Here is a 14,443-nt window from a genome sequence, read left to right on the forward strand (position 1 = left end):
TATTATCTATTATTAGTTTTATTCATTGATAGTTGATGTATGAGCACTTACAGTGTCTTTTGATATTTCAGTTTGATTATAATGTTTTGGCATCTAGTTTAAGGCTGATGTCTCGTTAAATATTTGCTTGGAATGAACATGAATTGAAATTTTGTTTGTATGTGGAAAGTACTATTTAGATTTTTTCCCAGATTGTGATTGTGCAGGAAGATCATGTGTTATTATTTTGCTTGGAATTATTAAATGTACAGGGTTCTTACAGTAAAACTATCGAAAGTTGTATCTAAATTTAATACCCATAATATATATATCAACAAGCTGACTTGCTCAAGTGAGGAACATTGTACCAGATAATGTTTGTGGCATAAGGTGTGTAGCAATGTTTATATGCAGTTAACAGCTTGGATTTGGCTTGTAGCTGTTTTATGACACATCATTTCACAATGGCCCTTTACCCATATTGTTGCACTTGCACTATATGGCCATTGTTGCACTAGATGTGCTATTTAGCCATTGTTGCACTAGATGTGCTATTTAGCCATTGTTGCACTAGATGTGCTATTTAGCCATTGTTGCACTGGATGTGCTATTTGGCTATTGTTGCACTAGACCATTGTTGCACTAGATGTGCCATTATGGTCAGAATGCCACTGCAGCTTAATAATTTGTGTTAGAGGGAAAGTTTAGTAACTCGTGATTTATGGAATATTAATGAATTTCAGCACCTCCATAAATTTACTTGTGCCGGATGTGTCTAAAGAAACAGTTTATACTGTTAACCCTTATCATGCAGGACACGATTGATTCTACCTTTGCGACCAGTGCAGACCATGATCAGCCTGCACATCTGTGCAGTACATTCAGTCAGTATCTTTCCTTGCACCCCATTTTAACAGTTAATGGTACCGTCAAAATTGCAAGACGACAAGTTCATTATAGAAATTTAGCAGGGTAAGGGTTTTAAAAAAAACCATAAAAGTCTTTGGCTTACCTGATTTAATTTTTCTGTTTTCAGAAAGCCACAGTATGAGGCTCAGTGATATATGTAGGCAAACAGAAGTACAGCAGGTGGTGATTGATCATCAGTTTGTGATGGTGACAGTGTATTCTTAGACTTCAGTCTTTATAATGATTACATTGTCATTTATAACTGAGATGTTGGATACCTGATATTATTGGGAAAATTCTGGTGACTGAATTTATTAAAGCTTAGAAGTCAGGAGATTTCGAGAAGGTAACTACATTTCTTAGTTTTAAGGTTGAAAATTTTGTAAAGCTGTTTGTTATAAAGCCTGTTTAAACTTATTATACTGGGGGCCTCCAAGGGTAAGGTCCCGGACTTGATTTACTGCCCATCACATATGTTCAAAATTGTGCTTGAGGCATAGAGTTCTTCCTGTGAGGTAGCCATTCAGCTGGCTTCCAGAAAGTCGTGGCTCAACCCAGTTGCCTGTCTGTGATGAAGTAATGCCTAAAGGGGCACCTAGAATGTTTATCCATTGTTTAAAAGCTGGAAAAATTGCCATAATTGACTTAAACATGTTAAATTGTGTTGATATGATGTTAAACCAAACAAAAACAAACAAAAGAGACAAATTTGATTATCCTGGTTTTAGATTCTGTATATTGTTATGAATTGTGCCACAGTGATACAAAAATTGTCTCAAGATTTGTAGTACGCACACATGTAACATAAAGGCAGTGTGAGATGAAAATACAAGTCAGTGAGTGAACACTTCATGTAATAATTATTTAGCCAGAATTTTCAAAGTTGAAAACCTGTTTACTGGCTTGACTGTATTGCATGGTGTGGTTTTCATAGTTATTCAGTATTCTCAGACCTTGCATCAGTTTCAGGTAAAAAGTACTGGTAAATGTTTCTTATTTTTGATGATATTTGAATTCCAGTGGTATTCCTTTGAACATTCATGTAAATTTCTTAGCTACAGGAACTTAAAATGACAAATATTCATGCATATTTTTTTTTCATTAACATAATATTATTTTATGCAGTCAGTGAAAATATCTGAGTTATTATATGAGCCGTGCCATGGGAAAACCAACATAGTGGCTTTGCGACCAGCATGGATCCAGACCATCCTGCGCATCCGCGCAGTCTGATCAGGATCCATGCTGTTCGCTTTCAAAGTCTATTGCAATTAGAGAAACTGTAAGCGACCAGCTTGGATCCTGACCAGACTGCGCGGATATGCAGGCTGGTCTGGGTCCATGCTGGTCGCAAAGCCATTATGTTGGTTTTCTCATGGCGGGGCTCATATAATAAACTTGTGATGAATTAATACATAAACTGTAGTTTGTACCCTGCTAAATTTCTAAAATGGACTGGTCCATCATTCAATTTGGGCAGTACCATTTATTATTCAAAGGGGTGTTCAACACTGAAAATTTACCAACTTAATAGCAAAACAGTGGAGACCAAGATCAGCCTGCACAGAGGTACAGGCTGTTCTTGGTCCGCGCTGGTTGCAAAGGCAGAATCACCTACCATCAGGCTATTTAAAGGTTAAAGATACTAACCAAAGTTTGAATAAAATCTTAATGAGAAATAGTATATCCCAAACAGTGGTTTCTCCTTGCATAAAATCATTGTTTGGAGTTCCTATATGAAGGAATTTAATTTTATAATGAGAATGCTGCCCAATTGATACAATAATACAGATCTGAAAAACAAATGATGATTTTATTCATGAGAAAATCACTGTTTGAGATATGTTAATTTGATTCTATCATGATTGTAAGATTTATTAGGGACATCCTTGACCACGTCTGCCAAGTATATGCCTGTTTTTATGTGCTTTTCAAGCATGCTGCTTTGGCATCTGACACTATGACATGATAATTGTGACATTATAGTTATTTTATTGCTTATAACATAAAGTCAGTCTTTTTTGTATGAAAGGAAAATAAATTGGGTTGTGTTAGAATAAATGTTTTTAATGTTTATCTAAAAACATATGATAAAAGCAAGTTTGAAATTATAAAAACAAGTTTAAAATTATAAAACATTAGTTTAAAAATTACAACGTTTCCTAGTTTGTAAACATCACAGTTCAGGCTATTAAGTTAATAGTAACATACCCAAATATATTACCGTGACATTACATACCTGGGTCTTATCTCTTTTATAGGCTTGAATGAAAACACAGACACTTGAGGTTCGGACCTCCACACACCCCATTCTCTTACGCCCCTGGTTAAGTTTAGCCAATATATTTTAGCATTTTACCATGTATTGAGCATAGGTGACGATCATAAAAAGCATTTTGTAACATTTCAGCGTGTTTTTAAAAAATGCATTTTTACCATCAATGCTCTCAATACTAGAAGATATGCAACTTCTCACGAACAATGGGAACACTTGCTTGCGCTGGACCCTCGCTTTGTGTAGTGCATGTCATAAACCGGGAACCAAAATTGTTACTCTTATGGCTATGTTAAACCAGATCATCACTTCTTTATGTAAACAAACCTCGTGTAACACGTGGTGAAGCGATAATCCGGTTATAATGCAGTCGAAGCAGTATCAATTTTCACCCCCTGGTACCGGCGCCCCCAAGTACAGGTGGCACTCACACATACAGCGCTTGATAAGCAATTTTGGAGGAGCGGTGGTGTAAGTATTTCTTATTGTATCTCCGGTAATTCAAAACTTTTTGTAAAATGATAGATATCTGAGCCCTGGTGAATAATTGATGACTATGTTCCGTGAGTGTCACAACATTTCATCTTGAAATAAACAAAATACGGCGAGTTAAACGTGACTCAAAAATGTCAAATGTCAAATGTTTAACTGGCTATTGTTTCTCTAGTGTTCGTGAGTGTCTGTGAATGAAAACAGAGATGTGGCTTTCATTATGAACTAATATAAATAATCTATATAAATTAATTTTACACCAAAACTAAAGGATAATATGTGAAATTAATTTATCTTTCTTGCTGTTAAGGCATCGCCTACAGTGGCGGCCATTTGACTCAAAATTTTACATGCAAATTTTCATAAAAAAAAAAGATGACTAAGTGGTAACAATAAAGTCAATAAATTTGTCATAATTATGTTTTAAATATCTATGTGAACATATGCAAGTAAAAGGATGTGCATTTCACTACCTGTATTATGCCTTAAAATTTGATATTTTTCTATGACAGAATTTTGCAATTTTACGTGCAGTCAAACTCAATATATATTCAAAACATTCCAAAGATAATTACAGCCAATTGTAAAGCAGACCGTGAAGAATAAAGTCTTCAGAAATTATTTTGAAATTTTACCTGATTACTGAATTATACACAAAAATCCCAACACCATCAATTTATCCAATTTGTGTTATCTGTTCACACATAATTTACATGTATATAAACAGCTGATATTATAGGATTATGTATAGGTTTACCTGGCTACCTGTGGTCAGTAATGCATGTACAAACAACATTTTAAATTGAATTTACATGGGGTTGACTTTTTGTGTCTAATGCAGTAACCAGGAACAATTTCGGCAAAAATCCATTTATAAGAGTTTGCAGTATACATATTGTACTACGAAATTAACTAAATTTTGTCTTTGTAATATTTTTTATATTGGAGTTTGACTGCACATAAAATTTCAATATTTTGGGGTAAACTTTCGGTCTGAACGAGACTCAAACATTTTACAAGCAGCATATGTACTATAAATCATCATATGCTTCTTATGTTGATGATAATTTGACCAGCTGTTTAGGCTTTTGTGCAATTTTCAAGAGAAAAATACTCGGCCTGAAAATATGAACTGATACTGAGTTGTGACTGTGGCGATGCCTTAAGGTAGTTCTGCACGTTTGGATCGACATTATTTCTACAATGTATAATTTGATTAAACTCAGATTTTTGAAAACTTCAGAATATACTTAGAAAATTCAGCAAATAAAAAAGATCGGGTCGTGTGCTTGATTTTTTGCTTGACTGATACGAAAAATTTGGAGCTTGCGCAATATTTCAAAATGGGAGTCTGTGGGAAAATCATAAATTTCATAACATGTTCGCGAATACACATTTTTCAACAATGTAGATTTTGATGAAACTTCTCACAGTAGTAAATAAACTCAAAGTCCATAATTTGGTGAACTCGATTGTATAAGTTTGTGTGCTTATTTTTGAGATATTTTACCATGATTAAAGTGAACTTGACATTTCACGCTAATTTTAAGACAATATTTTGAATTTTTTAACATTTCATATGTTTAAATATCATATTTTGACTTTAGAAATATAGCAACAGTGCCATTGTAATAGATTTACTCACAGGTTTTGATTAATTCATAAAATGATTTTCATTTCTGTACGCCTAATCCAAGCTTATTCTACGTTTTCTGTTATGAAAACAGAGACACGTTATCACGAAGCAGCATTTTCATAACTTTTGTGCCCTTCTATTGCAGTTCATACATTTAATGAATATCATAATTTTCAATAGAATGAATGGGGAGAATGTAAATATTATATGTTGAATGACCCTTGTATAATTAATGTATCTTTTTTACTGACAGTTTCAGATTTTACAATGATCCGGCTGGTTGTATTGTGTATCGGTCTATGTACAGTGGGTGGGGTAACAGAATACTTGCCTCTGAAACATGTACATCATGACAATGCTGCCATGGAACAATTTCTGAAATCGGTGAACTCAACATTCCCGGACCTAACATACCTGTACAGTATAGGAAAGTCTGTTAACAGTAAGATTTGCAAAAATATTCTAGACACAGAATTCTATTTAAGTTTTCAAAATTAATTTTAATTGAAGCAAGTGCCTTGAAACTTAAATTAAGTGAGCTTGTTATTAGCTTAATGTCATTTTTATACACCTGTTTTGAAAAAACAGATATATTACAATGTGATGGCATGTGTGTCCTTCCGTTTGTCCATCTGTCTGTCTGTCGTATTCATGTCTGAAGCATGACTCAATAACCTTTCAAGGCATTCTCTTTAAACTTGGCATATTGGTACATGGCAGTGGGAATATGCAGAGCACAAGAACCAGGTTGGTTGGTCAAAGGTCAAGGTGGCAAATGGAGCTCAAATGTCAATTTGCCCATCATATTTTGTGCCCAGAGCATAACTTAATCATTCAAAGTATTGACATCAATATTATCACTTATGTAGGTGGCAATGAGATGATGTGCAGAATGCATGAAGAAGCAGTAATCAGTTTTCAGAGCTTCTCGGCCTAGAGTTGCCTACCCAACTTTCAAAACCTCACACAAAAGTCTGTAACCACACACCTGAAATAAAGATATTGCAACATTAACATGACTGTATGTCTATCGTTACAAACCATCCGCAATACATTTCTAATATCTAGTTTTCTGTTTACAATACCTGAATTTTGTGCTCTCCTGGTCGCGGAAACTGATGACGAAAAAAGCTAAATTTGCCAATTTTCAAATCGCTGCTGAAAATTCCCTGCAAATAATAGCCCTAACTGCTACATGGTTTAATACTCCGGTAACACTGTAAAATCTGAAAATAAGCTCAAATATATGTGCCATCCATACCGTTTTTAGCTCACCTGAGCAATGCTCAGGTGAGTTTTTCTGATCGCTCGATGTCCGGCGCCCGTTGTCCGTCGTCTGTCGTCCGTCGTCTGTCAACATTTAGCTTGTGTATGCGATAGAGGCTGTATTTTTCAATTAATCTTCATGAATATTGGTCAGAATGATAACCTTGATGAAATCTAGGCCGAGTTCAAAAATGGGTCATCTCGGGTCAAAACTAGGTCACTAGGTCAAATCAAAGAAAAACCTTGTGTATGCGATAGAGGCTGTATTTTTCAATTAATTTTCATGAATATTGGTCAGAATGATAACCTTGATAAAATCTAGGCCGAGTTCGAAAATGGGTCATCTCGGGTCAAAAACTAGGTCACTAGGTCAAATCAAAGAAAAACCTTGTGTATGCGATAGAGGCTGTATTTTTCAATTATTCTTCATGAATATTGGTCAGAATGATAACCTTGATTAAATCTAGGCTGAGTTCGAAAATGGGTCATCTCGGGTTAAAAACTAGGTCACTAGGTCAAATCAAAGAAAAACCTTGTGTATGCAATAGAGGCTGTATTTTTCAATTGATCTTCATGAATATTGGTCAGAATGATTGCCTTGATGAAATCTAGGCCAAGTTCGAAAATGGGTCATCTCGGATCAAAAACTAGGTCACTAGGTCAAATCAGAGAAAAACCTTGTGTATGCGATAGAGGCGGTATTTTTCAATTGATCTTCATGAATTTTGGTCAGAATGATAACTTTGATGAAATCTAGGCTGAGTTCGAAAATGGGTCATCTCGGGTCAAAAACTAGGTCACTAGGTCAAATTAAGGAAAAACCTTGTGTATGCGATAGAGGCTGTATTTTTCAATTGATCTTCATGAATATTGGTCAGAATGATTGCCTTGATGAAATCTAGGCCGAGTTCGAAAATAGGTCATCTCTGGTCAAAAACTAGGTCACTAGGTCAAATCAGAGAAAAACGTTGTGTATGTGATAGAGGCGGTATTTTTCTATTGATCTTCATGAATTTTGGTCAGAATGATTACCTTGATGAAATCTAGGCTGAATTCGAAAATGGGTCATCTGGGGTCAAAAACTAGGTCACTAGGTCAAATTAAGGAAAAACCTTGTGTATGCGATAGAGGCTGTATTTTTCAACTGATCTTCATAATTTAGCCAGAATAATTACCTTGATAAAATCTAGGCGGAGTTCGAAAATGGGTCATCTGGGGTCAGAAACTAGGTCACTAGGTCAAATCGAAGAAAAACATTGTGTATGCAATAGAGGATGTAGTTTTCAATTGATCTTCATGAAATTTGGTCAGAGTGATTGCCTTGATGAAATCTAGGTCGAGTTTGAATATGGGTTATCTGAGGTCAAAAACTAGGTCACTAGGTCAAATTAAAGAAAAATCTTGTGTATGCGATAGAGACTGTTTTTTTCAAATGATTTTTATGAAATTTGGTCAGGAATATTGCCTTAATGAAATCTAGGTCGAATCTGAATATGGGTCATCTGAGGTCAAAAACAAGGTCACTTGGTCAAATCAAAGACAAAAGTTGTGTATGTGATAGAGGCTGTATTTTTCAATTGATCTTCATGAATTTTGGTCAGAATGATTGCCTTGATAAAATCTAGGTCGAGTTTGAACATGGGTCATCTAGGGTCAAAAACTAGGCCATATCTAAGAAAATGCTTGTTTTATCGCAAGAGACCAATTTTTTGGTCCAATCTTAATGAAAATTGGTCAGAATATTTGTTTCCATGAAATCACTAGGTCAAACATGTTTTACACTGTTATGGTGTGTTTCTTAGGTGAACGACCTAGGGCCATCTTGGCCCTCTTGTTTCACTATTCAAGTTTTCCTGAGGCCCCTGCTAAAATGACAACTCCACTTTAAGCTAGCTCAGCGGAGGCATGTATTCACATCTGCAAGACTTAGTCATTACGTCATAATTTCAAGATCAAGGCTACTCAACTAATTTTCTTTAAATAAGTGAAACTCAATTCTAGCCACTGAAACTTCAATTCTAGCAATTATTATTATTTTAAAGAATGCACTTCAATCCATAAATTGCCTCTTATTTGTAAATTGGACTCTGGCTTATTCGACACTAACAACTGAAAACTGTTTACTGCCTCCTGAATCTGATCTGTAGGTCAAAAGTCAAGGTCACAGCATTATAAAATCTGTCTAATTTTGTGTGCAGAACATAACTTGATAACCATTCAAGACACTTAACTTCAAATTTGACAGGATATAGGTAGTTTGCGATGAGATGATGTACACAGTTTATGAATGAAATGTCAAAGGATAAGGTCACAAATTTAGTTCAGATTTGTCCTTTGTATTTATGTTCCTAGCACAATTTCAAAACTATTCAAGATACTGGCTTAAAGCTTGTAATATAATTATGTGGATGGTGATGAGGTGATTTCATTGTTTTGTGCCTTAGTATTCCATTACCCCGCTTCCACCCACTGCCACATTACATACCCCTCCCTTCCCTCTGCCCCACACAAACACCCAAGACAAATTTTTTCTTTAAGTTTTACTTCCTCCTCTGATCTAGTTTGTTGGGTGTATATTGCGTTTAACATAGTGATGGAGCTGTCCACTTAGTGCTCTGCATATTGGTGGACTTGGCTGCTTTGTGCTTTACATGTTCATAGAGCTGACTATTTTATACATTTACATATTGGTAGAGATGACGACATTGTGCTCTAGCTATTGACAGAGCTGACCACTTCAGGCTCCACATATTTGTTAAGGTGACCATGCAGGCAATCAAGACTACTGAGTCTCATGTAATGTTTTATTTGCATATTTGTAATCTAGTCTTTAGTATTCTAGTTAAGATAGGGAATATTACAACATATATATTTTTTTTGGTAAAAGTTGGTTATTTGATTTATGTGAAGAAAATTTTTCAGGCCAAGAACTTTGGGTGATTGCACTAGGGAAAAATATAAGCAGCTATGTTGAATTACGTCCAAGTGTGAAATATATTGGAAATATGCATGGCAATGAGGTTTGTACAAAATAAGATTTTGCTTTTTCTTCCAACACCCCTGTTTTTCCATATTTTAGTTCTTTCTAGAAACATTTGGTTACTAGCCTTAACCATAAAATTTCCTGCCCATGAAATTAAATGATTCCACAGTAAAACATTTATAAAGTATGATACTCATCTGTCACTGTATGACCACAAATTGTGTTTACCAACAAAAACAGAAACAATATGAATTATTTTCTCTGTGATTATAAAGGTTGTGAGTAGAGAAGTTCTTCTTCACCTGATAGAACTGTTCATCAAAGGATATGATACAAATTCTACCATAAGAAACTTTCTCGATTCAACAGTTGTGCATATTATGCCAAGTATGAACCCTGATGGATACGATATATCAACCGAGGGTGATTGTACAGGATATATTGGAAGGTATACAATGTACATGCTTTTTATTGAGTAGTAATTATCTCCCCTTCTAAAACTTGTGTGTTTGTTTCATGGTTCGCACAGGCCATGAAAAGTCCTTGAATTTGATGCCTACTCCTTGAAAACTACTTGAATTTTGTAACTGTCAGAAACTACTTGAAAACTACTTGAATTTAGGAAAAAACTTACAAAAGATGGCAAATAGTTCTTAAATTCGTCGGGTGCGAAGTGAAAACGGACAAACATTATAAACGGACCAAAATAAACTAAAAAAACGACAAAAAAAAACCAACCGTTACCGCCATTAGGGCCTGCCACGGAGTTGGCGATAGTACAGTACGGTACTGTACTTTACGGGTTTTATGCTCTTTCAAGTAATTTTTACACTGTGTAATTTATCCGCGATGAGTTGAAGGAAGAAAAACACGAGTTTTAAAAAGTACAATTATGTCTTTTCGCAAAAGTGGCTTACTGATGACAATTATAAACATTGGGAAATTCAAAGGCCAAAAACAAAAATGCCTTTGTGTTTTTTGTGACAAGATAATCGACATCGCTGCTATGGGAGAAAATGCATTAAAATCACAATTTCCAAAAAGCGAAAAACATAAAAACAGCTCTGCCATGAGAAGTTCGACTGAAAAAATTGATGCTTTTTTCGCTCCTAAGCATGTAAGAGAGTCAACACAGGATATAAATAATAACGACTTGACAATACCGCGCCCGCGCCCGCCCCCACCTACTGTGAAAACTGTGCCAAAATCACTGAACACTTACTTGACAAAAGATATATGCCCTTTTCCTGTATCTTCGTGCCCCCTACGTATTACCCCATTTAAATCCCAAAATTAGGCAAAATACATTCAAAAATGTATATATGATATTGAAGATAAACCTTTCATCTTGATCATGCAAACTTTTTTGTTTGGATATCCTAAACAGTCATTGTGAAATATTAAGATGTTTCCACCATGTGTGCAACCTAAGTCATGGCTGCCATTTTCCTATATCATCGTGCCACTTGTGTTATTTGGGTCGCTTATGTCATTCAAGCATGGAAATTTTCCCCTTCGATGAAATTAGGTTAGGAGAATTGGCAATGACCTTGGAATGAAACTGTCATAAGTTTTGGAAATGATAATTTGGATATTTTAAAAATAATTGCATTGTACTTGGTTTCTTTGTAAGCAGCTACACATTTTTAATGATAGATATTTAATTAATGTGGATTAAAGGCAAACTACATGTTTTTTATGCATTTTGCCTTCTTTGTTTACGAAATACCATGTGTTTATTATGTTAACACAATTTAGTGACGTCAGAGCTTTTGCAAGAACTAGGAGCGCGTGTAAATGACAGAGGCACGAAGATATAGGAAGGCACGAAGATACAGGAATTGGGGATAACATTGGATTTAAATTGGTTATTTCATGTCTCAGCAACAGTGACATTGCGCCCATTTTAGTCCTTGAAAATGGAGGAAAACTACTTGAAAACTCCTTGAAAACTACTTGAATTTTTTTGGGGAAGGTCTTTATGAACCATGTGTTTGTTTGTTTTGGGTTTGATGCCATTCTTCAACAGTATTTCAGTTATGTAACATTGGGCAGTTAACCTAAGAAGTGTTCCTAGATTCTGTACCAGTACAAACCTGTTCTACGAGTAACTGCCAACTTCCCCACTTGAAAAACTTGATGGTAACACCTTGAAATATATATTTGATGGTTTGATCATGATAATTATATATTGAACCGTACAAGTACTGAATACTTTGATACTCATTATACCCCACCAAACATGTTCTGGGGTTGGGCTATATAGGGGTCAGTTTTGTCGCATCGCGAAATCAATTATCTCAGTTATTACTAAATGGATTTGATTCAAACTTAAAATAGGTGTTCCACCTTATCACCCGCATCATGTGACACAAGGTGCATAACTCTGACACCAATTTTTCATGAATTATGTACCCTTTTACTTAGAATTTAAGGTTAATTTTGATGTATTTTCACTAAATCTCAGTTATAACTAAATGGATTTGATTCAAACTTAAAATAGATGTTCCACCTTATCACCCACATCATGTGACACAAGATGCATAACTCTGACACCAATTTTTCATGAATTATGCGCCCTTTTACTTTAATTTAAGATTAATTTTGATGCATTTTCACTATACACTGGGACCCCGTTATAACGCTGTCATTGGGGTCCAAGGTTTGAGACCCGCGGATTTAGCGGGGTTAAATTTATAATGCGGGTTGAATGTATCAGCGGTAAATGCAATACCCCACCCAACGGTAATGTATTTTGGACCCTGTTTTATGTTAATAAGAAATAAGAATCGTATAACCGGGACGTTTATTTACCTTAAATGCTACTGAAAAATACATTAAAAGAATTATAATGCTGTGTCATCTTCTCATTTTGTCGTGATTCTAAAAGAAAGTTAGAATTGTTTATCCCGGAAGTAAACATGTATAACGCTGTGTGAGGAGTGCGCGGTCATGAGAATTACATACGCAATGCAATTGCACTTGGGGTTTATGTAACTAAAAGAGAAAAAACCGCGGACAGTCTTAAAAAATTTAATTTTGAATACATGAAGAAAATCGATAAATAAGATAGAAAATTGTTAAATTGCAGTTGTTAATATACGATATTAAAAAGGGGGAACATTCTCAATATGGCTTTCAGTGCATCGAATCTTCGCAAATTCCGATGAACTTAGAATGATGATTATGAAAAACGGCTGCATTTTATTACAAAACTGGGCCTGTTGTTCAATTTTTTATTCACTCAAGTGTTCATGTCATCCGCTAATTGGTGCAAACTAAAACGGTTTGATAGTTGACTGACCGATGTTATACACTTGTTAATGCAAACAATCTAATTTTGACACGGTACCGATTGCCTAATTGTCACATGTCTTCATGTATTCAAACTTTAACAAAGGCGATACGCAAACAAGTAAGCCAGCAAACAGTGATTTTTGACACAGTTGTCATGGCAAAGGTGTTAAAGTACAATGTACAGGTACATGTAGTTTTAATGCTGGTTATGATCAAATTAAATAACATCTGCGGACTCGGAATTTTCTGGGGTAAAAAATTTTTTTTTTTTTTTTTTTTACCCAGGAAAATTCCGGAGCCAAGAACCTACCGCGTTATAACGAATACCGCGGTATATCGAGTAGCGTTATAACGGGTTTCGAGTGTATATCAGTCTGATTGGCTTAGAGCCAAAGGGAAGTAACGTTTTTTTAACTTTTGTGCTGAGTTACTCCCCTTAAATTTCAAGAATTAGTCTATTTTTAGAAATTCTATTTTTAGATTTTCAATATTTTAGGTAATTTTTTACTTTTTAGCTCACCTGAGCCAAAGATTCATGGTGAGCTTTTGTGACCGCTCAATGTTCGTCGTCCGTCATCCTTCGTCCGTCCGTCAACATTTTCTAAAAAGACCTTCTTCTTGAAAACCACTGGACAGAATTACATCCTAACTTCACAGGAATGATCCTTGGGTGGTCCCCTTTCAAAATTATTCAAAGAATATAATTCCATGCAGAACTCTGGTTGCCATGGCAACCAAAAGGAAAAACTTTAAAAATCTTCTTGTCCAAAACCACAAGGTGTAGAGCCTTGATATTTGGCATGTGACATCACCTAATGGTCCTCTATGAAGCTTGTTCAAATTATGCCCCTGGGATGAAAAGAGGCCCCGCCCCGGGGGTCCCAAGTTTTACATAGACTTATATGGGAAAAAAGTTTAAAAATCTTCTTGACTAAAACCACAAGACCTAGGCCTTTGATATTTGGTATGTAGCATTGCCTTGAGGTCCTCTACCAACATTGTTCAAATTATAACCCTGGGGTGAAAAGAGGCCCTGCCCTGGGGGTCCAAAATTTAACATAGACATATAGGGAAAAAATCTTGTCTGAAAGTTCAAGGCCTAGGCCTTTGATATTTGGTATGTAGCATTGCCTAGTAGATGTCTAGCAAGATTATTCAAAGTATTCCCTTGGGGTGAAAAGAGGCCCTGCCCTGGGGGTCACTTGTTACATGAGTTATATAGGAATAAATACTTAAAAAATATCAGATCATATTTTCTAGACTGTTTAATTATAATAACCTGATGACCCCACCTGACTGTGACCTTGACCTTCTGACCTACTTTCTTGTTTTTTAAGATACAGCCTTGAAATTTGGATGACATGTACAGTTTTGCACACCGATCTTAAAACTGACTTTCAGCGACCATGAATATGACCTACTGACCTACTTTCTAATATTTTAGCATTAATTTGCCATTTTAAACATGTGGCTCATATTACTCAGGTGAGCGATTCAGGATCATCATGACCATCTTGTTTATTATTAGTCCTATGTAAAAAGTAAATACATTTTTCTGTGGTAACGTGTCGGTTAGACACCTTTTAGCTCACCTGTCACGACCGCT

General features: G+C 35.4%; 1 protein-coding gene across 7 annotated transcripts in view; it reads left to right on the forward strand.

The window, feature by feature from the left end:
* LOC123534002 (carboxypeptidase D-like) overlaps window positions 1-14,443 on the forward strand; it is a 47,075-nt gene that overhangs the window by 11,292 nt on the left and 21,340 nt on the right. For 4 of the 7 annotated variants that reach the window (XM_045316020.2, XM_045316017.2, XM_045316018.2 and 1 more), the window contains 4 exons: window positions 1,016-1,234; window positions 5,545-5,733; window positions 9,480-9,577; window positions 9,816-9,988. In XM_045316020.2, coding sequence (XP_045171955.1) covers window positions 5,559-5,733; window positions 9,480-9,577; window positions 9,816-9,988 — 446 coding nt within the window. In that variant the 5' untranslated portion in view covers window positions 1,016-1,234; window positions 5,545-5,558. Of the gene's footprint in view, window positions 1-121; window positions 370-1,015; window positions 1,235-2,192; window positions 3,635-5,544; window positions 5,734-9,479; window positions 9,578-9,815; window positions 9,989-14,443 lie in introns of those variants that run through there. The other 3 variants (XM_045316021.2, XM_045316022.2, XM_045316023.2) reach the window with 3 other exon arrangements.

Source organism: Mercenaria mercenaria, chromosome 12 (assembly GCF_021730395.1).
Source record: "Mercenaria mercenaria strain notata chromosome 12, MADL_Memer_1, whole genome shotgun sequence".
Lineage (NCBI taxonomy): Eukaryota > Metazoa > Mollusca > Bivalvia > Venerida > Veneridae > Mercenaria > Mercenaria mercenaria.